General features: G+C 32.0%; 1 protein-coding gene across 7 annotated transcripts in view; it reads left to right on the top strand.

Annotated features, from left to right (window-relative positions):
- EXOC2 (exocyst complex component 2) overlaps nucleotides 1-24,974 on the top strand; it is a 219,817-nt gene that overhangs the window by 98,837 nt on the left and 96,006 nt on the right. For all 7 annotated transcript variants that reach the window (XM_074270394.1, XM_074270421.1, XM_074270446.1 and 4 more), the window contains exons 13-17: nucleotides 11,875-12,000; nucleotides 12,805-12,929; nucleotides 19,176-19,241; nucleotides 19,423-19,580; nucleotides 20,113-20,234. In XM_074270394.1, the coding sequence (XP_074126495.1) occupies nucleotides 11,875-12,000; nucleotides 12,805-12,929; nucleotides 19,176-19,241; nucleotides 19,423-19,580; nucleotides 20,113-20,234 (597 nt within the window). The remainder of the gene's footprint in view (nucleotides 1-11,874; nucleotides 12,001-12,804; nucleotides 12,930-19,175; nucleotides 19,242-19,422; nucleotides 19,581-20,112; nucleotides 20,235-24,974) is intronic.

Here is a 24,974-nt window from a genome sequence, read left to right on the forward strand (position 1 = left end):
TTATATAGGCAGTAGGGATTTTGTAAAGTGCTTATTTCAAAGTCATAAAAGTGCCTCATTTTACAATGAAGAGGCTGAGGTCAGACATAAGACTTTATCCTCATTTTACATGCCTGAGGCCATATCTACATAGCAATACTCAAATTCTGGTCCCTTGATTCCAGATATAATGTTCTTCCCACTATATTACATCATTGTTTTTTAAAATATAAAAGTGAATATGTTAAGGTTTGAAAGATAAGGTACTTTACATTCACCTAGAAAGATGGATTGAAAGTAATTTCCTGGCAATTTTGGAAGAGCAAAATAAAAGTATTTTATTTATCAAGTAAGAGAAAATTTAAAGGCATCCAGGATAGTAAAAGACATACTCTGGGAGCTCTTATCCTCTACTCACTAGCCATGAAATGTTTGGGGAAGAAAAACCAAGCAATTCTCTAAAAGGCTTGATTACTGTTTTATATGATGCAGATATGCTGTGTAGTTTTTAATCAGTTCTGTTCCATGTTTAAGGATGACTAATTGTACCAAATTTGATGTATACTTGTTATATTTCTTTAAATTAATTTTGGCATTTCTTTTCTATTACATTCTACCCACAAGTGGTTAAGAGTGATAATGAATATGTAAAAAGGCAACTACTTATTCACTCAACTTACACATAAGCTTCCCCATAATGGTAATAGCCAACATTTTACCGTATAGCACTCTGTTGGATATGGCTCCATTGATTTTAACTCAGGACTTCAAAAAACCTGTTTCTAAACTTAATAATGATCAAATTCTAGAAGTGAGAAGTTGAGTTGTAAGTGTTGTAATCCGAAGAAGAAACATGGACAAAATTTTTTGAAGTAAACTTCCAAACAGAACAATGGTTAAAAATAAGACATCCTCATGGATTAAAATATTTAAATGAATAAAGTGCGGGAAGCACAAAATAATTTTTTTGGTGTTTTAAGTATGTTGGTCATTATGAAATCTAATTAAGGTATAGAAACCAAAGATATCTTCATGTAGTAAGTTAGTCTTTTTTTTTTTTAAGAGGGGAAATGTTAATTTTATTTACTTTTCTGGTCTTCAGACAGAATTTCTTAAGCAAAGAAAGTGATAGATTTTCACAGACAGCAGTACTCCATTAAAAACGGTCTTTCTCCAAGAAAGATTCTTTTGTGTATGAAGCTCTGGCAGTGGAGGGTTGGGTCATAAGGTTGATATTCTCATGAACACTGCATTAGATCTTTCCCTAGGTTTCAATTTTTACAGTAATAATATACACTGATCCTAGCAGATGGTGCTCTTCATATTGTAAACAGTGAGGCAAAGCACTAAAGATTAAAATTGTACCTTAAGCACACATTGACATTAATCACTGAATATTCCTTACCATTCTTCAAATGGATCATTGTATGTAGCCCAAATTTGATATTCTAGTTTTGAGAAGAGGCAACATTGCTTAGAGAAAAACTTTTTGAAAAATTACTGAATATAAAGAGAATAAAGTTTTTATTTTTATTTTTTCTCTCTCTCTTGAACTCTTAACTATTTTTCTTTCAGGTTATTCTACTTTCAGAGTAAACCTGTCTCTATATTGTTGCTTACAGAAAAGTTTTACCACCTTATAAGAAGTGATTTGTCTCTTAAAATTCCTGTGGAACAAGTCCAAAATTAGACTAAGGCCTCAGCTTTTCCTGCCAGGAAAAGCCTTTAGTTAACCCCCTACTGACATTCCCAAACAGGATTTTTAAGGGTGACCTTCAAAGGTGTTTTTTACTTTGTTCTGAAAATGAGTTTAATACTTAGAATGTATGTTGGATATACGTAATAAACTGAAGGAAAGGATATGAGTATTATCAAGTAATTCATAATATTTTTTCTCTTAATCTCCCTCATCTACTTATAATTAATTATGTATTTAATCATAATTTTCTTCAAGAAAAAAAATTTGTTTTTAAGCTAGAAATAGCATCTTAAATAAAAGCAATTAATACTTTGAAATTGTTAGGCAGATTTTTTTCAAAGTTAAGCAAAAAAAAATATGACTCATTTATAAAAAAAAATATTTGTTGCTATGTCATACCTGAATAATTTGTTTTGAGCATTGCAGTGGAAAAGAGACAAGAATAAATTTTAAAGAAACAAGTACAGTTACAGTAAAGTCTTTATGACATAATTATATTTGAAATCATACAGCATAAAAGATAATTGATTACTAAAAAGCAATTAATTATGACAGCTGCGAAAAATGCCTCAAAATAGAAATAATTTATATATTAAAATGAGAATGAAAATGGATTTCTTTTATATCAACATCTTAAGGTAATGCTAATTCCTCATTATGTAATTCATTTACCCTCATATGCTTCTTACTATTTAGAGAAGCTGTTACAGGTTTTAATGTGCATGAATTATATTTTTCCTTTGGGATTCCCCCTTTTTAATAGGTGGGGACAATAGAGAAAATGCTTTGCAATTCTGATATCATATAGAGGAGTGCTAGAGAAATGTAGATTTGACTGCTTTAATAGGTTAAGTACTAGCAAATTCATGCAGTTTTCAATACAGCTTGGAAAATATTGCTACAATCAGAAGGCAGTGAAGAAATATCCACATTTTAAAAATTGTTTCCTATTTACAGTATGTGTGTATATTTTATACGTATATATTTATGCATATATGTATAATACATACAGATATGTATGTATACACACATGAATATATAAATATATATATGAAATTTTCTGATAACTTGTTACAATGTGACTAAACCAAAAAAGTACTTGTAGAAAGTATTTTTTGAAGATTTTTCTTGAACTTTTTCTCCATTCCCAAGTGAATTTTTATCATTTCCATATATAATTCAGTATGAGAATTGATTAAATAATAATAGCACAGCTATATAGAAATACAAATAGTGTTTGTTTAATTTTTAAAACATTATTCAGTGCTTCAGAAGTAATTTTAAATTTTCTGTAATAGAATGGGAATCTTTCAAAAGATTCTATTGGCCTACATTAAAATTTTATGCAAGATGGGAAATCTTAATGCTTCAGAATTGTTTGCGCTGATGTATAAAAAACTTAGAAAATTCTGTTTAATTTTAAGGGGAGAGTAAAATAGTTACATAGAGTTTTCTATGATAATTACAAAGGAAATTTAAATTTTTTTCCTATATACTTCCTTTTCCCATTTTAGTGTTCCATTTACTTTTATTATATTTAAGAATCTTCATTTACCAGTTATCACATGTATTCTTATCTTTTTGTAGTACTCAGGTTTATTTTAGTAAATCTTTCCACTCTAGTAGATTATTAACGCTATTCCATTTCCTAAAGTTTGAGGGTTTTTGTATATTCTATTTGTTTTTTATATATTGTGACATACTGGCTATATCATAAATGACACATGTTGGAATGGTGTCACTGATAGTAAGTTATCTCCTTTGGAAGATGAAATGGAAAGCAGCAGAAGCATCATGATATAGTAGGAAAAAAAGTAGTTTAGAAGCCTCAATTCATTTCTCATCTCTGACACCAGCTGCATGATTCTGAGTTTTCTTTTATGTAAAATGGGGATAATAATACCTACTTCATAATGCTCTGGTGAAGGTCAAATTTAATAATATTTGTAAAGTGCTATATAAAGGTCAATTGTAGTTTTTTTTTGTTTTGTTTTGTTTTGTCTTGTTTTGGTTTGGTTTTTGTTTGTTTGTTTTTAACCAGTGATTTCCTCCTCTCTTTCTTCCACATCATTTTGTTTGAATATTCTTCTAATAATTTCAGATCCATTAGGTCTTAGGAAAGGGATTTCCCAAGGTGATGCTTCTCTCTATTCCTATTTCAATATGGATACTTGTTTTTCTAAAACAGTGTTTCCTATCTACTTGCAATGTATCCTACATGGTCTCTCTCTCTTTTTTTTTTTTTTTAAACTGAGTAAATTAGGTACCTTGTTCCAAATATTTGGTAATTTACAGAAATCTCCCTTCCAGGATAGTATTGTCCAAATTTTCATTTTTTGCCTTTCCTTTTTCATAAAAGATATAAGCAACAGGTGACATTCATGTTATAAAAGTTTTTATTTTAATTCTGTATTATAAAAATAAATATTTGCCTTAATAGAGAATAAAATTGTAGCCATCTCAGCATCACTAGTCACTTATTTAGGTCAAGTATTTAAAGTTAATTTTAGCATTTGTAAATATCAGTTACAAACTGACAATTTTCTGATAGAGAAAATAGTTTAAAAAACTATTCAGTCACTCATCATTAGCATACTTCTTTCAATTGTATTTGTAAACCTAAATATTTCCAATTCGACTATGGCATCCAGTTTTAGATACTCTATAATATAGGGCTCATTCATATAGCAGTTCATAAGTTACAAAAACCTTTTCACTTGTTATCTCATTTGACCCCTGCTAGTGCAAATAATGTGTTGACAAATGAACAAACTGCACCTCAGAAGTTAAATGACTTGCTCAAACCTGCATAGGTCAGTCAGCAGCAACACTATCACCAGAACTCCAGGCTTCTACATCCAGGCTATTGTTTTGTTTGTTTGTTTTTTTCCATTGACAACTGTTGTGTTTTGTATTAGGGAATTGAATTGAGATCTCTTTACTTACCTCTTTTAAATAACATTAAGATTCTATTCACCTTGAAATGAAAAATCTATTTCTACTAGATCAGACAGGCAAGCAGAACTTGTGTCGAAAGAAAAGACCTTTCCAATTTGTTATGCTAGCATCTAGGTTTTTTGTTGTTGTTTTTTTCCTATTGCTTTGGCTTACTGTACATCTGGAAGAAGCCTTCTAGCATCTGGGAACTATTTCATGTCTAAATCACACCCCCTTATTCTTAGTAGAAATATTTTTTTGACAGTGAATATCAAGCATATACTTAATTGTAGCTATTAATTGGTAAATTTAAATATTAACCACAGCACATAATTCTGAATTTCATATTTCTTTGCTGCAGTTATTTTCCCTCATTCAAATTGATCTTTTCATAAAATTTTTCTGAATTTAGAGTTGTAAGTAGTTAGGCAATGAGTTAATGTTAAAAGACATAACTAATATTAATTCTGATAACATTATTTAGAGTGATAAATAATGTTTTAAGATTTAAGGGCTTAATCTCATTTCCTCATATGAAAACCACAGTTGCATTCTTGTAATTGTAATTATAAAATTATTAATTCAAGGTATCTTTTATTATATTGTTAAATATACATATATGCCTGGATGCCTGCTAAGGAAGGGCCCTTTTCATTCTATCAAAGGTGAAGGTTCATTAACACCAATACATCAAATATGTCTCTCTTCATTCCATTTAAATGGAATGATTAAATTAAGGAAATGTCCCAGCTGCTACACCCTGTCACAGTTTTAAATATATAGAGAAAGTCATAAGATCAAACAGAGCAACATTTTTATCTGTTGACACAGGTTTAATTTGGAGGGGAATTTGTAATACTGTCTTGATTTTTTTCCCTCTTTGGCATTCAGATTCTTATATGTGGTGCTCTTGAAAGGAATCTTATCCTGCCTATGTCAGTGTAGGCTCCAGGCACTGTGTGTTTGGTCAACAAGCAACAGTGGGTGGTCGGACTCTAGCACAGGACAAGGACCCGCTGTGCACAGGAAAAAATGTTCAAAGGTGTTTAAGGGTGGTAAGGAAGTCTGCTGCCCTTCAGAGAGTCCGGAGGCTATGGATCAGTGTTCCCTCTCACTATTGTAGACTGTGAGAAAACTTGGTATAAGAGACATGAAGGATGAGAAAATACAGTAAACTTACTCACCTGGTTTCACATCTGCAGACTTAACAAATATCTATTTTACCCTTCACATTGTATGTAAACTATTATACAACTATTATCTAACATTTGATTTTTTGAATGGATAAAACTCTTGTACATTTAATTGAATCCTGATTGGTCAAAAATATATTTTATTGCAACACTAGGATCAATTGTCATTTTTTCTACAGTCCTGGTCATTTCCATGGAATGTTGGACTTGGCACTTTACATTTAATCTTTAAGTGTTAAAGATTCATTACTGTATCTAATTAGAAAATTCATTGTTGTATGAATGAACTGCAAATATATTTTTCATGCAAATGAGACCGAGTTACAATATGAACTACTAATGAAATTCACTTTCTTTCAAAAGAAATAACATGAAACTTAAATAAATGTGTTGTTTGAATTGCCTATTTTTTCTCTTTAATAGAGTAATTATTCAAGATAATTTCATTGATGTTCTGAGTAAAATATAAATATCTCTTTTTACTATAGCACAATTTTTATTAGATGTTTGTGTGCTTTTTTTTTTTTGCTTCTGTGTATATGACTTTCTAAATCTTTTTAAAAGATTAATGTGTACAGAAACATAGTGACATGTGCTTATCTATAGAGTACCAAAAAACACATTTTGCCAAAGTAAAAAAATAATCAATATTGACCCTTGTTCACATAGAAAACTTCATTATTAAAAAATTTTATTTTTTTCTTAATGAATATACTAATAAGATTATATTTTATTTAAAACTTTGATAAAATTATAACAAATGTTGGTTTCAAATATGTTTGATAAGTAAAATTAATATTTGTTAGAATTTAATTTGTATTACTTTTCTACCAGGAAATAGAATTTTAGAGCTGCAAATAATTAGAAAAATCTTTAGTCCAAATCTCCCAGTTTACAAAGTTAGATTTCTTATCAAAAGTTAGATTTAGAATCTTTTATTCATTCCAATCATAATCCTGCATCTTTTCCAATAATAAAGTTTTCATATTTTATCCTAGTTGCACTTATTATCAATCATACTTAGTAGTTTATCATACATAATATCTTTTGTGGTAATAAGGCTATAAAATTTATCATGAAATTAAAGAATTATGATCTAACATTTATTACTTAATGGCATCTTCACATTCTCTTCTAATTTTGTCCTTCTGAAATATTTTGCACTTCCACTTTTCCTTTAAGGCAGAATTTTTATATTCTCAAGTAAAACTTACTAACAGTATTTTCGGTTAAAGGATTGGGGCAAAATAAGCAGTTTTTCCTTTTTATCCTTAAATGTTTCTGAACATATTTAACCTTTTAAGACTTAAGTTTTACAGTTTAAACTTTTTCTCCATAAAAATCACTTTGAATAGTAAAATTAAATAATTTCCCTTTCTTACCTTCTCCGAGAATAGATTTCAAGCACGGAATCTCTGCAGTTGCACAAGTACTTTTAGTGGCAAGAATGAAAAATTAGAGGTTTTTTTTTTTTTTTAAATAAAGTTGCAATACATAACTACTTTCTGTGTTCTATGGTATCTTTATCCATTTTAAGAATAATTCCCAAAACAACAAATTTATCTGTAAATTTGATTACAAAATCCCTCAAATATTGCCAGTGTTGATACAAAGATAACATTAAAGACCAAACATAAGTTTCTCATAGCAACTTTAAATTGACCCATGTTATTCATAAAATGCCCTATTGCATAGTATCTCACAGGGTTAAGTTAATGTTCCTATGAGAAATTTAGGTTTTGCCAATCTAATTGAATGCTGCTATAATGTTGTGTTAAAGTATAAGAGTATAAAAATATGTGATTTTTCCAAGAAAGATACCTTTATTGTATATAACAGTACATGAGATGCTGTTTACATTATGTCATAATTCTATGTAACCTTTTTATTTCAAAGATTTTAAAAATCATTATTACATTCGAAATACTAGATTTTATGATAGAAGCATCCTTAATATCAAATCATTATATGTCTTGAATTATTTGATAATGAAGTCAAAGGGCAAAAATCAAAATATTGTAAAATATTGTAAATATTTAATATTGTAAAGAATAGTTGCATTTTATTATCAATGAAATATCAAACTGATATTTGGTATATCTTCTACTATACTATATTTAGAATGAAATTTATACATTTTAATTTTATTATATCAAGAAATTCAAGTATAAAAGCAACGTTGGAACCATTAGTTTTTTTGTTTGTTTGTTTGTTTGTTTGTTTTTTAGTTAAAAAAAAAAGGACACTTCGTGAGCTTAACAGTGCTTAATGACATGAATTGGTATTTGAATTCATTTAATGTTGGAAAATTCAACCTGTTGTTTTCCTTTAAAAATCATTAATTACTAGACTTTGTCCTGTGAGAGAGAATAAGATGTCGAGGAAAACTGTTTCTAAGTTGATTTTCACTGTAGTTTTCAGAGTTTATGAATTTGTGTGTAGTGTTGAAGCGCTATCTTCTGGTCAGAACAAAATATGTCTTGCTAATGTATTCCAGATGTTTATTAGTCCTGAGGGTATGTGTGCTGTTCTAGTTCCCTGCTGCTGTGTTATACTTGTTTGTAATGCTAGACATCCAATTAAGAAATTAGTTAATGTTAAACTTTCTTTTCCTGATCAGAAAATTGATGATGTGTTTTCTAATAGAACAAGAAAGTATTCTTCACACAATTTTTGTTAATAAGAGGGGAAGTTGTCCTTTTAACAGTATCATATATTTTTTAACAATATCAGAATATTTTCAGCTTAATATCAGATCATTTTAGTTAAGATTCTAAAAACAAACATTATAAATCTCAGTATTATTTCATTAATTTTAGTTCTATAAAGGAATTTATGTACAAGAGATATTTTGTGTTCAATTTTGCAAGAATTTCCTAAGTATCTTCTAATATGTATATAAAACTGTGTTGAAGGTTGGAGATGCAAAAACAAAAAAGAAAACATTTTTTTGGCAGGGAAGTTGAAAAGAATTAGTGGCATATTTCCAGGAGCTAAAAGGAGAAGTGAAGTGAGCACTTATTCTTAATGGAATGTAAATGTATAAAACTAATGGTTATTGTACCTTATGAACTTGATAAATTGCAAAATGCTACAATATGGAAAAAATCCCTTACTCCTTAGTAGATAATTATCTAAAACCTCTATAGTTTATTCCCTAAGTTGTTTAGTTATAAATTTTAGTCTCTGTTTCTTTGTAGTAGTGATTTCTACAATCTAATGATGATAAGAGATAGGTCAGCAGTAGTACCATTGTTGATTTTTGTTGTGTTTACAATCTACAATGCCTATGTTGCATTTTTAAAAATATGAATTGGTGTCTAGTCAGAATTCTTCCTTTTTGTTCTTGGGGGGTTGGTTTTTTGTTTGTTTATTGTTTATTTTTGCTTTGGTCTCAATTATAGGACTTATTAGAAAGGTTGATCACCTTGGGACTGAGCAGAGGATAGATACTTTAGCAAAAAAAAAAACCTTTTTAAGCCAAACCTAACATTGAAGTATGATTAGAATTCAACTAGGCATAGAGGAGGAATAAGGGCAATAAATAACTTTGTACATACCATGACACTGTGTTAAGCTCTTGAGATACAAAGATTCACACCTAGGATAAATCTTTAAACTTTTCCCAGGACACTTTCCATGGCATTACTAAGTGCTTTTAGAGAACACAGTCTTATGTTTTATGTTTCCATCAGGCCAGCAATGAAATAATGAAAGTTATGTCTTTGTATGTATCTTATTTGATTATAACATATGCATGGAAGATACCTCAAAGCAGGAGTAATTCACAGTTTTTTCTTGATGAAGTTATTTTTATGGGGAGGAGGGTACAATCAATAAACAGTGAAAGATAATCTCTATTTTTTTCAATAGTGTGATTGTAAAGATGTGGTTTATTGTAGAGCAGGATCTGGAGCGTCCATCTTTTAAGACTGAGATTAACATACCCACTGAAAACAAAAACAATATATTTACTTTTAATACAACTATATATTTACTTTTATTAGCCAAAAGACACTTAATCCAAAATGAAAGATATGTGATCAAGCAATGTAGCAAATAAAGCATAGTACAAAAAAATTCCCTTCCCCTCCTTCATGCCTTTAAGGGAAGCCTCTCCCTTAGTATATACCAAAGAGTGAAGATACCCAGAGGAGAACACATGAATCCAACAAAATGCTTGTTGGGTACGTGCAAAGCCATACTAACTCACACTTTTGATGCTGTTAGATGCTGGTAACTTCTTCCACCACTATCTGATTTCTTTTGGTGTTATATCTCAATTTATCTTTGGTTGCTGTGTCTCTGCTGGGTCATCTCTTTGGTGATTGTAACATTGCAAGGCTGATCTCTGCTGCCATCTATAGGACTTCAACTTAGCTTCTTCAGGGCCAGCTGTTTTTCTAACTACAGTATTCTTGGGAATTAAAATAATAACTATTATCATCATCATTATAGCAGCTAACCTATGCTTATTATGTGCCAAGCACTATGTTGTGTTTTACAATTATCTCATTTGATAACATAGTATAGTTGTAATAAGAAGTCTCCCTGACAAGGAGAGCTACTAATCTTTTAATACATAAACAACATAGCCTATGTTTTCTAGGCTTTATATACATACATACATACATACATATATATATATATTTTTATATATATATATATATATATATATATATATATATATATATAATTCCTTGCCTTCTCATTTGGTGAGTGGGGGACAGAGGAAGGAGGGACAGAAGTGGAACTAAAAATAAATTTTTTTTTAAATGCATAGCTAATGAGTGCTATGAGTCTCTACATCTAGCCAGCTAACTAGCAAAAGTCAAAAGATTATTCCTTTTGGTACTTATTCCAAATCTATGGTCCCAAACAACTATTTCAGTTTTATGTTAGGAAATTCATTTTAACTTCTTTTGCATCCCTGATTGTTAGCTTCTGGTTCCCAAATATATTTCTGGAACTCTTCCAAAAAAAAATCTCATTGAGGCATGCAAATGAAATCTTGAAGAAGGGGTTGAAGAACACACAGCCACCCACATTCTACCCAACTCTCTTGCTGACATTTCAACATTAATTATGTATCTACTGCAGGAACAAATTTAACTCTACTTGATACAGAAGTACTATTTCTTCAAAGTAGAAAGTTCTGTGCAAAATCCTGTCTTTTCCTATTACTACTCCTCTCTTATATTTTCATCAAGGATATTCTTAATACTTACGTAAACCATTCTGATAAAAATGGGAAAGTAAGTAATTGAGTCCAGGATCTTTGTTTGATGACCAGTGACTGGGCATACTAATGGATGAACTAAATTATGTCATTCTTGACAATCTCACTAATATATGAAACTAAAAAACAAAAGGATACATCTAAATAGAAAGATGGTCCCTGGGTTACACCAGCACTTGGCACAGAAGATAAAGAAATAGAGATTGTCTCTAAAGAATTTGATAATATCCTCCATTTTAAATCAGCGTTTGATATTCAATAACACTAATGCAAAGTAGATATAGGTGAGGAAGGTGAAATATGTTAAGTATAATGCAGAAATAAGGAATTAAAGTATCTTCTTTCTTAATATTTTGCAAAGAAACATATACTAAACCAGTTTTTTCCTTATGTACCACAGGAGATATAAAGTGTTAGCTGCCTCTGGAGATTTCTGAGCATTTTCAGCTGCTTTGTAGCAACTGTTTTATGTTGATTAAACTACTTTAAGAAGTGGTAATTGTAAAATAAAAAATATTAAATATAGAAAATGATGGTGGTAATTGGTATCTTTACTTTTATGTTTCCTATTTTTAAGAGTCAATAGCTAATTTGAATGGGTTAGGTTGGAGTCATTAAAATTACACTTAAATCTCATCTGTAGTCTTTCTCCTAATTTGGTGTTACTATTCTTTTTCTTTCATATGTATATGAAAAAATAATAACAAACTCAGCATCCCTCTGGTGTATGAATTAGGGATTTGTATTCCATAGGAAAGGTTAAATTAGAAGAACAAAATAAAAAAACTTCCAGTAAAGAGGTTAACAAGTCATTTTTTTTCCTTCAGGCAATACAGCACTACATAGTCCAATGCTGGAGCTGGATAATGATATGCGCCCTTCTGCAATGACTCATCTTAGTCAGACAGCTTCGCTTAAAAGGGCCAGCAGTTTTCAATCTGGTCGAGATGATAGTAAGTATTTTTTCCTTTTTTTTAAAATTAGTCTTTAAACTACTTATGTTTTTATTCTGTGATGGTATAAAGCTTCTAGTTTTAATATCAATTATTTTGTTATTTATACCATCACCCCTCTGGTTCTTTTGAAGCAATTTAGGAATTACTAAAATTTGCATACAAATGGATAGTTGAAGGTAAAAATGTAGAGAAGGAATGTAAGAGAATGTTCTTGGAAAGAATATAATCAAGTGTCTTGAAATTAAATATTCCTTGCTTCAGAAGACCAGAGTAGCCACTTGGTTCAACCAACGTAACAACCTATCTCCTATATAACATCACAAATAAAAATTAGTATTTGTATTTACAAGTTCATCTTGTCCCCTAGGTTATAAACAGAGTTTTGTCAAAAATAATGAAATATTCAGTAACATTGCTCTCACTAAAAATATCATTAATGATAGTGGCCAAAAAAGTTTTATATTGCTAGTAAATAACAATATTTTAAAATATTGTTTTATTTCACATTTGGAAATTGTTTATTTCATATTTTGGAGTACATGTTAAACATTTTTAATGATAGAAGCATGTAATAAAAATTTATAGGCCATTTCTCTTGCTATCTATAATATTATGCAAAAATGAAATAAAATTTGTATCAGTGTTAATTGAAATCTATGTAGATCACTCTATTCCTTGATAATTTTAGCATACTTTGTACATTTACCAATTTAAAAAATTAATATTAAAATAAGTCTTTATTTTAGCAGATTCAAAACTACATTCCTTTTATTTTATGTCATTTCTATCTTTTTTCCTTAGCATGGAGATATAAAGCTCCCCACAGGGTGGCCTTTGTAGAAAAGTTGACCAAACTTGTTTTAAGTCAACTCCCTAATTTCTGGAAGCTCTGGATTTCCTATGTAAATGGAAGCCTTTTCAGTGAGGTATGAATAAGTTCATATATATAAATACAGTTTTGATGCTGTGAATTTATATAGAGTTTTATTTAGTGTTTGAAAGTGGTTAAAATTAATTAAAGCCATAAAAGTCTAATAGAGTAGAAGTAATGCCCACTATGACTTTTTTTTTTTTAATTTTGGCCTTTTTATGTTATAAAGATGTTTTATATCATAGACCCATATAATCACTTTAAAACAAAATTGGTCAAAATGTTTCCATGGCCTTCAAATTTTTATATAATATTCCAGGCCTGCAAAATTATGAATGATGTGATTCATTTCAGTTCATTTAATAAAACATCTATTAAGCACCTACTCTATATTAGGCACTGGAAATGAAAAGACAAAATCAAAACAATCCCCACTTATGTTCTGTTAGTGGAATATTATTACATATATGCACATAAATGTGACCTGTGACCCAGATCAACAGTCTCTGGGCTTACACAGACCAAATTCAGCCTTTAGGAGTACCTTCCTCATCCTCATCCTCCAAAAATACTCTCATCATAACATTTAAACCCACCTAGAATTTACTATAAGAAATGAAATATAGCTGTACAGTACTGAAATGAATGAAAAACGTCAAGAGGCAAAGTTCCTGGGTAATTAATAATTAGTTAGTTAGGTTAGCCAGTAATAATTAAGTTGATGGCCATTCATTTCTCTCAGTAACCAGAGACCCCCACTGGAGACCCTAAGAACCTTAAATACTTTTCTGAAATGGAATGTCCCTGATAAGTAGAAATCGAATCCCTGCTGAGAACATATCTTGATCATGAAATTCAACATCCTCCAGCATTTTAGACAGAGGATTCTATCTTCCTCCAAACCTCTCTGGATGGCTTTTTCCTCTGTGAGCTGGATCACCCCTATACTCTCATGGAGGAGTACAGGGACAGGGACTTCTTTCCCCACGACAGGGACTGGTGCTGTCTGGATTTTGTTTATACTGTAAACAGAATTCAGTCTCCTAGTTGAATAGGGTCCCACTCAAAATTGAAGACCATTTTTCTTGAAAACTGATAACTTCATCAATCAGTCATTCTTAAGAGACGGACTTTAACAAGAGCTAGGCCTTAATTAATAAATAGAAAAAAAGCCTGGAACCCAATTTAATAAACAAGTTACAAATTTAATAGTATAATAATAATTTCTTTCAATACACATGCATAATCCTCTATAGATATGGGTAAAAGAGTACTTGGATACTAAAACTCAGAGTCATAATGCATAATAAGTACTAGAAAGCTTTTATTCTCGCCCATAGACAAAGCAAAAATAGTATAGTAACTCTTTGGGGTCATTTGGGGGGAAGCACAATGAGTGATAAACTGCTAATTAATATCAAGTAAAAGAATAATCACTTCCATGTCTAAGCTTTTTAATTTTCCTTGTACATCACTTCGTTATTCCGAAATTGGCTGGAGAAATTAAAATAATACATATCAGCAAGTTTTTCTTACATAAAGACAGACCTCAGATGCAACTAATCTCTTTAAACAGAAAATTCAAAAGAATTATAAAGCTGTATCTTCTTATCCAGGACAACTATTAGCTCTGTTTCTCAAGGTGATACAGAAAAAAGGGAGAAAAACCTTTATGTTCTAAAATATTTAAAGTAGCTCTCTTTGTGGTTTCAAAGAACTGGAAATTCAGGGGACACTTGTCACTTGGGGGGATGGCTGAACAAGTTATAGTATATGATTATGATGGAATACTACTGCCTGTAAGAAATGATGAGTGGCTTGATTTTGAAGAACTTTGAAAGACTTGCATTAAGTAATGAAAAATGAAGTGAGCAGAACCAAGAGAATGTTGTTACAGTAATAGCAATACTATTCAAAGAATAATTGTGAACAACCAAGTTATTCTGAGTACTGTAAATATTCAAATATAAAGAACTTATGAAATAAGATGCTATCTACCTCCAGAAGGGGGAAAATAAAACCTGATTAATAGAAATATGCATAGCATGGCATAGTATGGTTTTACTTATATTTAGAAATCTGCATCAAATGCTAGCCTTATTTAGTATGGGATAAGGGAGAGAGGAGAGAACTTAAAAATGTTATCCAGAAAACATTAAATTGAATTTAAATACACACACACACACACAACACACACACACACACACACACACACACACACACACACTCAATCTACAGAAAATTGCTCAATTTATATATGTCTATACTCACAAAATGAAATAATTTAATGATAGTTCTTTATAAAAGAATTCTACCACTTTTTTTTTTCCTTTTAAGCAATATTTAATGATTAGAATTTCTTAGAGCAAAAAAAAAAACCCAAAAAAACTCAAATCTCTTAAAAGTTTTGTGGTTCTATATCAGACACAAAGTATTAGATTTTTTGTCCTTCACCACAGGAAATGATCACTGTGCCACTGGTATTATAATTTTCTTTCCTTAACTACTTAAGCTGTAAACCAAAGTTGTTTTTCCAGGATGGGAACATTTGAAAGTCTTCCTAGTAATTTTCAGGGATAAATGATGATCATAACTTCCTGGAAAAATATTAGTAATGTTATAGAATAGCTGATTTTAAGGAATCTTTCTTTAAATCAATCTAAAATCCCTATCCCTTTTTTAATCTATCAAAGATGATTAAAACCCTGGATATACCATGTAAAAGATGATTTTACAATGTATTACAGAGTGGGGGGTACGACGCAGTGTGGATTTGAGTAATCTTGAGATCTACTAATTCATTTGAAGAGTTGACTTCCTAGGGAAAAAAAAATTACTCTTGATGTATGTTTTTAAGCTAAGTTCTACCTTATTAATATAGAGTAACTGACATGATGTAGATGCCAGATAATGTTTGGACAGTATTAAGATCTGTCATTGGGCCAATTGGAGAAGTTCATGATTTTAGGAAATTAAAATTTTCTTAACACAACCATTCATATATTGTAGTTCAAAGGTAGGTGTATTTTGAACTCATAAAGAAGAGGTAGAATGCCTTACAGTTGTGATCTCATAGTGGTTAGCATAATGTAGTCAAATAGTGTTTTCTTTTTTAACAGGTAAGTACCCAGTTGTGGTCAAAATGTCATTAAAATAATATCGTGCATATTCTATATCAGACATAAGTGAGCTATTTCAGAAGAAGTGAAGAACCACATTTGTAGTTGTAAAAATCATAGGCATTTTTGCTGAGTTAACATCTCTAGTTTTCAATTATTTTAAAAAAATTTTCTTGAAAAATTAAATTTGTTAATTTATTTTTAATTCTCTCCTTAGAATAACATGTCATATTTAGCTTCACAGATTTATCTATGTTTCGTTCTAATTGCAGAAGATTTTTTCCTCCTCAGTAAAAAATCTAAAAATGTACTTAACAGAAATAAAAAGAAATACAAATATTATTTTTAAATGTTCCCAAACTATGAAGAATATCTTATGAAAATTCAGAATTTGGAAGTAATTAACATGAGTTAAGATATTTTAAAAATCACATACCAAGAAACCTAAGTATTTTGTTCTGCATGTTAACTTTGTAGCTGCTTATTATTTTTTTTTTAGAAACTTAACATATTCTTTTTCTAATATGACAGTTGAGGTCCTGAATGGTATTTCCAGCAGTTTAAAAAATTAGAGCTCTTTGAACAAGCCAGACTCGTGTGAGGTAACATGCATGAATCAAAACAGTGAAATCTAGCCGTTGGTGTTACCACAAAGTAGTTTTGGTCTTTATATACAGGAAAGGATTAATTTTTTTTTTAGTTAACGAAATGGTTAATGGGTAGATTAAGATCTTACCTTGAGATGTAGTTTAGATTTAGCTTATTTCAGGTGTGAGAAGACAGAAAATGTCAAAATAATCTTCAAACATTAAGACTCAACATTTTTTAAAGGCAATGAGTTCTAAAATTTAAATTAGCATGATATACTTTTGAGATTATGTCTTTAAAGTAGAACATAATTAGACTTTGTGACTCAATATGTTGAAAATGTTCAACTCCAATAAATGCAGGAAAATATACTATTTTAGAGAACTGAAGAACTATTTTTTAAATGTGTTTCAAGGAATACTTCTTGCCACTTTTAAAAAATTATGCAATCTAAATAGTTTTATAAATATAGAAATTTAGTTTGCAAAATTATATTGTCCAGTAGATGTCACCATGCACACATTAATACTGTTTAGTTGCCAAAGAATGCATGTTTATTTGATTTAACCTCAGTAGCTTTCATTGAATGTCCCTATGGCAATGAGTTTTTGTGTTTGTCTCATTTGAAAATTACCAGCAAAAGTACTTGTTCTATTATTTATTATTAATGAGCCTATTTAAAAAAAAATATCCCTGACAAAAATAAGAATTTCTATCGTATCAAAAATCTTAGAACTGGAATGTACTTTAAGAAATGTTATACTCCAGCTGCCTTCTTTTAGGTTAGAAATTACTCTCATTTTTGTTGTTAAGGCATTTGAACTTAGCCACTTAAATTTGTAAATAAGATAAACCATTCCAGAAATATGTTGATTTGAAAACTAATCTTAAATATATAGGTTACCTCAAATGTATTTGTTTTGAAGCCAAATTTAAATCTCAAATAAAAAGCCTAGAGGAATTTTTAGAATCTCAAATAGTTGGTAAATGCCTGTTGATTTGATCTCAACTAAGAATACCACAAATTTAAGTTCTCTTAACTTCATCTGGGTCCTGTGTAATGGTGTTCATCTTCTTGATTCCCTGACACAGTCTTTTTACTTTACTCTTTCCACTTTAATAGCCTTACTGAAGATCAGTCTTCTCAACACCCTATTCCCATATCACTCCCTTTTATTCTTTCCTTCTTTTCCAACTTAAAACATTTTTCTTTTTTCATTCTTTGAGCCTTTCTTCCACCCTTTAAGATACATCCTTTTCAGTTTTTAACATTAATCTTTTTACATGTGCTCCCAATTTCAATTCCTCTCATCTCCTCTAGAATTTAGCTCCCTTAGTTATCATCCCTCTTTCTAGCATCTTCAATTTCTCCATCTGCTGGCGTGTGTGTGTGTGTGTGTGTGTGTGTGTTTATAAAATCTCTGCCCTGGAAAAAATTATCCCTTGACTCTTTAACCAGGATTAAACAAGGGAGAAATAAAGAAGAGAGAAAAACCATCTAAGATAGAACACATGGTAGGGTTATTTATTGGGACTGGGGAACAAAAGGGATATCCCGAGGAACACTTTTAATATATTTTTACAAATGCACATATTTTTAGTGCCAGAAAAAAATGTTATCTTCATAGAATGCAAATTCTTATTTTATAATAAAGTCATATATTATCTGTTAAACTGAACTTTTTAGTAGGACAATGTACTTAATTTTTTTTTATTTGATTGATGTCTTTTGTTTTGCTTTTACTTTGAATTTTATATATTCCTTTCTACTTTTGTGTTTAGTGGAGCCACAGCTTGTGAGAAAAGAGAAAAAAAAGAAAGGGGAAAAAATCCAATCAAATAACCAGTATATCAACCAAGTTCTGAGTCTATACAATGTTTTGCAACTATAGTTCCTTTCTTCTGCAATGAAGAAAGGGGGAAGTATCTTTTCTCATCTTTCTTTGAGACCAAGCTTGGTCAGTATAATGGTACAGTATTCAATTTGGGATTTTTTTATTCCATTGCCATTACAACAAAAGTGCATTTTCCCCAAGTATACTACTGCCAGGAAGGAAAATTGGCTTTATGAAGAATTTTTCTTTTTTTTGTGGAATGCTGTCTTAGGAAGGAATCACAATTCTCAGACATTTTCTTGGGTATATAAGATCCCTTGTTCTGTCTCTGAATAACCTTCTTTCCTGTAAGACTTTCTGTCATCTGTCCTCTAGCTACTCTTCTATGTCTTTCTTTTCACTGCCGTATTTCTTTAATATGTGCTTTATTTGTACTTCATTTCTTTACCACAAACTCCTATATCCCCTGCAATCTGGTTCTGTACTTATCACTGCTACAATTTTGTTTAGTGATCTAATAGATAAATCCAGTGATCTTTCTCAGGCTTCTCCTTAATGAAAACTTAATATGTATGGTGTTTAACACTATTTTAAAAGGAAAAAACCTCCAGAATATATGTCCCATTTCTAAGCTTTGCAATTTAATTATGTTCCAGTATGGTTTGTTTTTGTTTTTCAAATTTAACAGCAAAATCCAGTATTTCACTTTATGAGTTATTTATATAAAGGTACATTAATACTCTCTTTTAAAACTTTAAGACTGCTGAGAAATCAGGACAAATGGAAAGATCAAAAAATGCAAGGCAAAGGCAGCATGACTTCAAGGTAAGTTAAGCATGAAATTTTTTATGAAAGTGTTGCTTATTAAAAATTGAATAGAAGATTATATTTTTAATAGTAATTTATTTGTTTTTCAAATTGAGGTTGACTTGATTCTATAATTTATACATAATTATACATATTATTTTGTAAGAGGATTGTTTTCCTTTTTTTTTTTTTTTTTTAGAAAATGATTCAGGAAGTGATGTACTCACTTGTTAAACTGATCCGTGGAGCATTACTTCCATTCAGCCTCAAGGAAGGAGAACTAAGACAATATGGTGGATGGGAGATGAAGTCTGAACTCTCTGGTCAGTGGCTGACTCATGTCATCCAGACTGTAAGGTAATTCTAGCATATATCTGCCTAACGAGGATGAAACATTCAATTTTTAGATAGAAGAAAATACATGCAATTCTGTTGTGATTTTTAATTACATTTTATTTAAGGAAGAAATTTTTTTCCTGTGGCATCCTCTTTTTTATGCTTCATTATTACCTGCTCTCCATTTGAACTGTCACCTAACAGACCCTTAAAATGTCTCAGTTTTTAATCACCTCATCTAACCCTCAAAAATACTACTTAGGGAAAAGGCTTTTGAAGCATTTAAATAACTTGAACATTGTAATAGGCATTTTAGATAAGATCTGCTTTTTCTTTCTAATGAAAATATATCTTATGATATGTCTTATTCATTTTGTGTCATTCTAATCTCTTTTATTACCTTGCTTTTTCTGTCTGCATTACTGCATCTCTTAGTTTTCTAAGTGCCTTACAATTGCTATCAGGTATATAGAAATGGAATTAGTTGATGACTTTGGCAAAAGCATTGTATTAATAATCATCTTAAATATGGTTTCATTTATGTGTTTGACAGGCTTACTTATGAATCCTTGACTGCCCTTGAAATACCCAATGATTTATTACAAAACATCCAGGATCTTATTCTGGATCTACGAGTACGTTGTATAATGATCACCTTGCAACACAGTGCTGAAGGTAATACAAGAACAATGGATAATAATTCCTCTCAATATGTTGGACTACTATCTGAATGAATGTTGTATTTAAAGTTATTACTAATATACTTGTAATCTAATGTAATTTTGATAAATTTATAGTCGCTATAGAATTATCCTGAGCAGTATCTTTTAAAAGAGTACACTAGATAAACTAGAATCTTGTGAACCTAGCTATCTCACCCAAACCTCTCTGCTGACCTCCAATCTTACATCTCCAATTTCCCTTCACATATATAGAATTGGATTTTCAGTAGACATCTTGAACTCAACATGTTTAAAATGGAACTCATTGTCCTCCCCCTCTCTAACTTCCCTATTAATGTCAAGATCAATACCACTTTCCTAGTCTCTCAGACATGCAACCTAAGTGTCATCCTTAACTTCTCACTGTCTCTCACCCTCCATATCTGTTCTCAGATATTGCTGCCACTCTACTGCAGGTCTTTATTATTACCTCATGCTTGTTATTATTGTAATAGCCTACTGCCATGTGTGCCTGCCTGTCTTTTCCTGTTCTTATCCATCCTCCATTCAGCCACCATAATGATTTTCTTAAAGCATTTAGGGTTAAAACATGGCATATAAGAAGCATAAGAATTTCAAGAAGAACCAGAAGCTGTTTGTGAGAAAGATCCTTCCAGAGTTAAGGAAAAATAAAAGGAAAAAACCTCCAATAAGATTTTTTTAGTCAGGGTAATTAAATGAGCCAGCACATCAAAGGGCCAAGCCAGGAGACTGATGAGAGACTTAAATGCCTGTTCTGATTATAGTCCTCTTCTCCCTTTGAAAGTTTGCCTCGATCAACACCTGCCACAACCATCCAGAAGTGATAGTGCTGCTTGCATTCCTCAGTGTGTGGACCATGCTATGAGAGGGAAATAACAGCAAAAAACAGGGAATATGTTAAGGGACAGGACAATTCTTCGAGAGCTTCCACAGCTATGTATCATAGCAACTGAAGGAGTTGCAGGGCAGCCTTTGCTGACACAGGTATTACAGACTGGGAATGAGATAATTGGAGGCAGAGGGAAGAGGAGAGAGGTCAGACAACAGCAACTGCCTCTCAGTCTCCTTGTATCATCCTCTCACACAAGAAGATTGATTCTGGGTTGAATATCCAGCAGCTATTGTTGGGTGGCTCCCGTGTGTTATGTGTGTGTATGTATATGTATATATATGTATATATATGTGTGTGTGTGTATATATATATATATATATATATATATATATATATATATATATATACATATATATATGTATATATATATATATGTATGTATGTATATATAATATACAATACATGTATCTGTGTGTATATCAGCTGTACAAAATAGACTTTAAGGTTTCATATACTTTTGGCTCTTTGTACATGCAAACATTTATGTTTGTTTGTAAAGTACGGGCTAGTTCCCTAGAGGGCCTCAGGGTCAGCCAGAGTCAGGATAAATCAAAGTTCTTGGTCTTTAGGGGGAGAAGTGAAGGAGGCAGGCAAGCTGGCAGCTTGCCAAAGAAGTATCCTGAATTCTGGAATCCCGAGTCTCCAGCCTTTCTCCTCATCCTGCTGCTAAGTGACACTGGTTTCTCTCCCCCAATCCTCCAATCATTGCCTATGATTACCTCACTACCACACATTCAGCAAGCACCAATGGTGAGGAGAGCCATCACATCACCATCTCATCTAAATATGACTTCTCAGGGAGGTGAGAACCCCAAAAAGGAAGTTATCATGCTTTCCCTGACCTCTCAGAAAGGAAGGTGAAAGCACTGAAAAGGAGATGATCACAACCTCCCTGACTTCTCAGGAAGAGAGATGAAAAACTCCAAAAGGAAGTGGGGAGTCAAGCCAGATATTGTTAGCGGGTTTCTGAGCTGAAGGGTCTTATTACAAACAGGTATACACAAACCCATCAGCATGGGAGGTATTACACAAGCACATAGCAACAAAGCACAAGCTATTAGTGATGGCTCTCCCCATAGCCAGTGCAGGCTTAATGTGCTGTAACAAACATGAATTGTACATGCATGTACAACATGGTGTTATAAAAGATTTCCAGAAGTCTTAGGAGGGTATGTAAATAACAATCAGACATATGCCTCCTTCAGCAACCAAGAGATAGTCCAAAACCAATCTACTGTCCATTACTTTATGTGTCAGGGCATCCAATGATCCCTGTAAGTTTTTGAAGTCCTGCAACAGTCTTTTTATGTATTAGGGAATCTAAATGATTCCTGCAGATTTTGAAGTCCTACAACAGTCTCATCATGTGTCAGGAAATCCAATGATTCCTGAAGGTTTTCAAGTTCTGCATCAATCTCATTAACAAATTTTGGTCTCCATGAGTCAATTGCCATGCTCTTTCAGTGGTGGGTACAATCAGCGATGGAACCACCTGATGTTTCTTGGGTCTTCTCCTTTGTTTCAAGGGTGTGCTCTGTCTCTCTCTCTCTGATGGACAAGGCGAATACCTTGTTGGCATCCATCTGATTCCTTCTCCATCTGTAGAGATACAAGCAAAGCCTCTCCCCCAAGTAGTTAACCTATCGGATCCTTTCCATTCACTACTTTCTAGGTCTCTCTACGTCATCTGTTGATTTTCTAAAGATAGTGAAGCGGCTTGCACTGGACACTGCCCATCCAGTGGGTTATAAAACCTGTCTGCCAGAACCAGTGCATCTTTGTCAAAAATCAACAAGTTAATTGTATAAAGAGCTAGATTTAGAAGTTCTCTAGGGTTATCTGTGGCTCCCCCTTTTGTTTTTGGAAAAGCGTCTTAATGTCTCTGTTTCTCCTCTCTACTATTGCCTGTCCTTGAGGATTAAAAGGTATGCCAGTGGTGTGTAAAATCTAATACTGTGCACACAAAGTGTGCAAAATGTTTAGAAGTATATGCAGGTCCATTATCTGTTTTTATTGCTTGTGCCACACCCATAATTGCAAATTTGCTGGTATTGCAAGAGTAAATCCTGAAAAGGTGTCTGCTACAACATAGATAAAAGACAGAAGACCAAAAGATTTATAATGTGTCACATCCATAAGAGCGTGGAAAGGAAGGCAAGCTGAACAGGCTTTTTTACTATGCTCCTAGTTTCCTCTTTTATTATCCCATATTGTAAATGTAAAGCTTGAGCAACCTGATAATATTTAGAATGAGATTCTTGGGCTGCCTGAAATAAAGGAGTATTGGCCAGCATGGTTAGAATGCTATCTATCTTTGAATTATCACCAAAAATAGGACCTGAAAGTCTACTATGTGAGTGGACATGCAAGACATGAATCTTACCTAGATTCTTTTTCACTTGATCTTGAAGTTCCTTAAAGAGCTGATATATATTAGAAGCTACAAATTTTATTTGGCCTGTGGCAATAATTTTGCACCACACCTATCGAATAGGGCGAATCAGATATTTATATCTCCTGGGTAATAATTAAGAGCTATAATGATTGCATACAATTCATTCTGCTGAGTGGACTGAAAAGGAGTTCTGACTACTCTCTTTATACTTAAGTCGCAAGAGTATACAGCACAAATATTATGTTTAGATGCATCTGTAAAGATAGTTGGTCCTTTAAGAGGAACTTTATGTAATAGTTGGGTTATCTTTAATGGAGATCCGTGGGTAAAATTTGGAACTGTGGCCAATAAAATTTTCCACTCTGGGAAGGTTGCATATACATTAATTTGTGCATTGGTATAAAAGGTGTATATCTTGTCAGGTCTTATCCCAGATAATTGTCCTGCTAGCTTAATCACTTTTAATAAAATTCTAGCCACTAGCACTGGATAAGGAATGAGCCTTTGTTCTGGTTGTGCTGGGAGGTTCATCCACTCTGTCACATGAAGGACTGCTGTGAGTGCCTGTTATGGGCCAGAACTCTGAATTTGAAACAAAGGATTCTTACAAGGTACTAAGATGGTGGAATTGATAGAGACAATAGTTATCTTATTTAGCATGGTTCAGTATGATTGATTTAATCCTACAAAGAGATGTTATAAGCCAGAACTTGAAACAAGGTACTAAGTGGAATTGAGGAGACAATGGTTAAATCTAGTTTAGCATTGATTTAATCCTACAACAAATAATGGTTTCCTAGTGATATATTGATTGGTTTGTATTCAGTGTATAGCATATAAGCAAGAAGCTCTCAGGGCCAAAAAGGGACAAGCAGACTAGAAGCTCTTGGAGGCTAAGACAGATTCATTTCATCACCCACCTTTGCAGTGGCTGGAGGCTGAAGCACAAACCTTTGGATTCGGAGAGATTCAGAGGGCAGAGAAGGAGGCAGGAGCTCAAACTCTCGGAAGCAAGGAGAGAGAGAGGCCTCTTAAAAAAACTAGCCGAGCCCTAAGTGAAGGAGATAGGGACTTTGAAAGAGACAATAAAGGATTTGGACTTTAACCCCCCTGGCTACTCTTGTGGTGATTACTGAACTGAAATGAAGGCTGCCTCCAGAGACCCCAAGAAAACCTCAATAGAGACCATTACATTTTAGAGAGAATATTACAGGTTCCTCTTTTGTACCAAAACCTGATATTTCCAAGGGTTTTTGAGTGACTCTTTCAACCACATTGGATAAACCAGTTCAACTTCTCTCAAAGCCTCTTGTTTAAGCCAGCATGGTGAGTTTAAAGCACTGTCTCCCCTTAAAAATCTCATATAATGGTTGCAATTGATAGATACTCAACCTAACACTGGACATACCTTAGGGTATACTTCA

This window comes from Sminthopsis crassicaudata, chromosome 1 (assembly GCF_048593235.1).
Source record: "Sminthopsis crassicaudata isolate SCR6 chromosome 1, ASM4859323v1, whole genome shotgun sequence".
Lineage (NCBI taxonomy): Eukaryota > Metazoa > Chordata > Mammalia > Dasyuromorphia > Dasyuridae > Sminthopsis > Sminthopsis crassicaudata.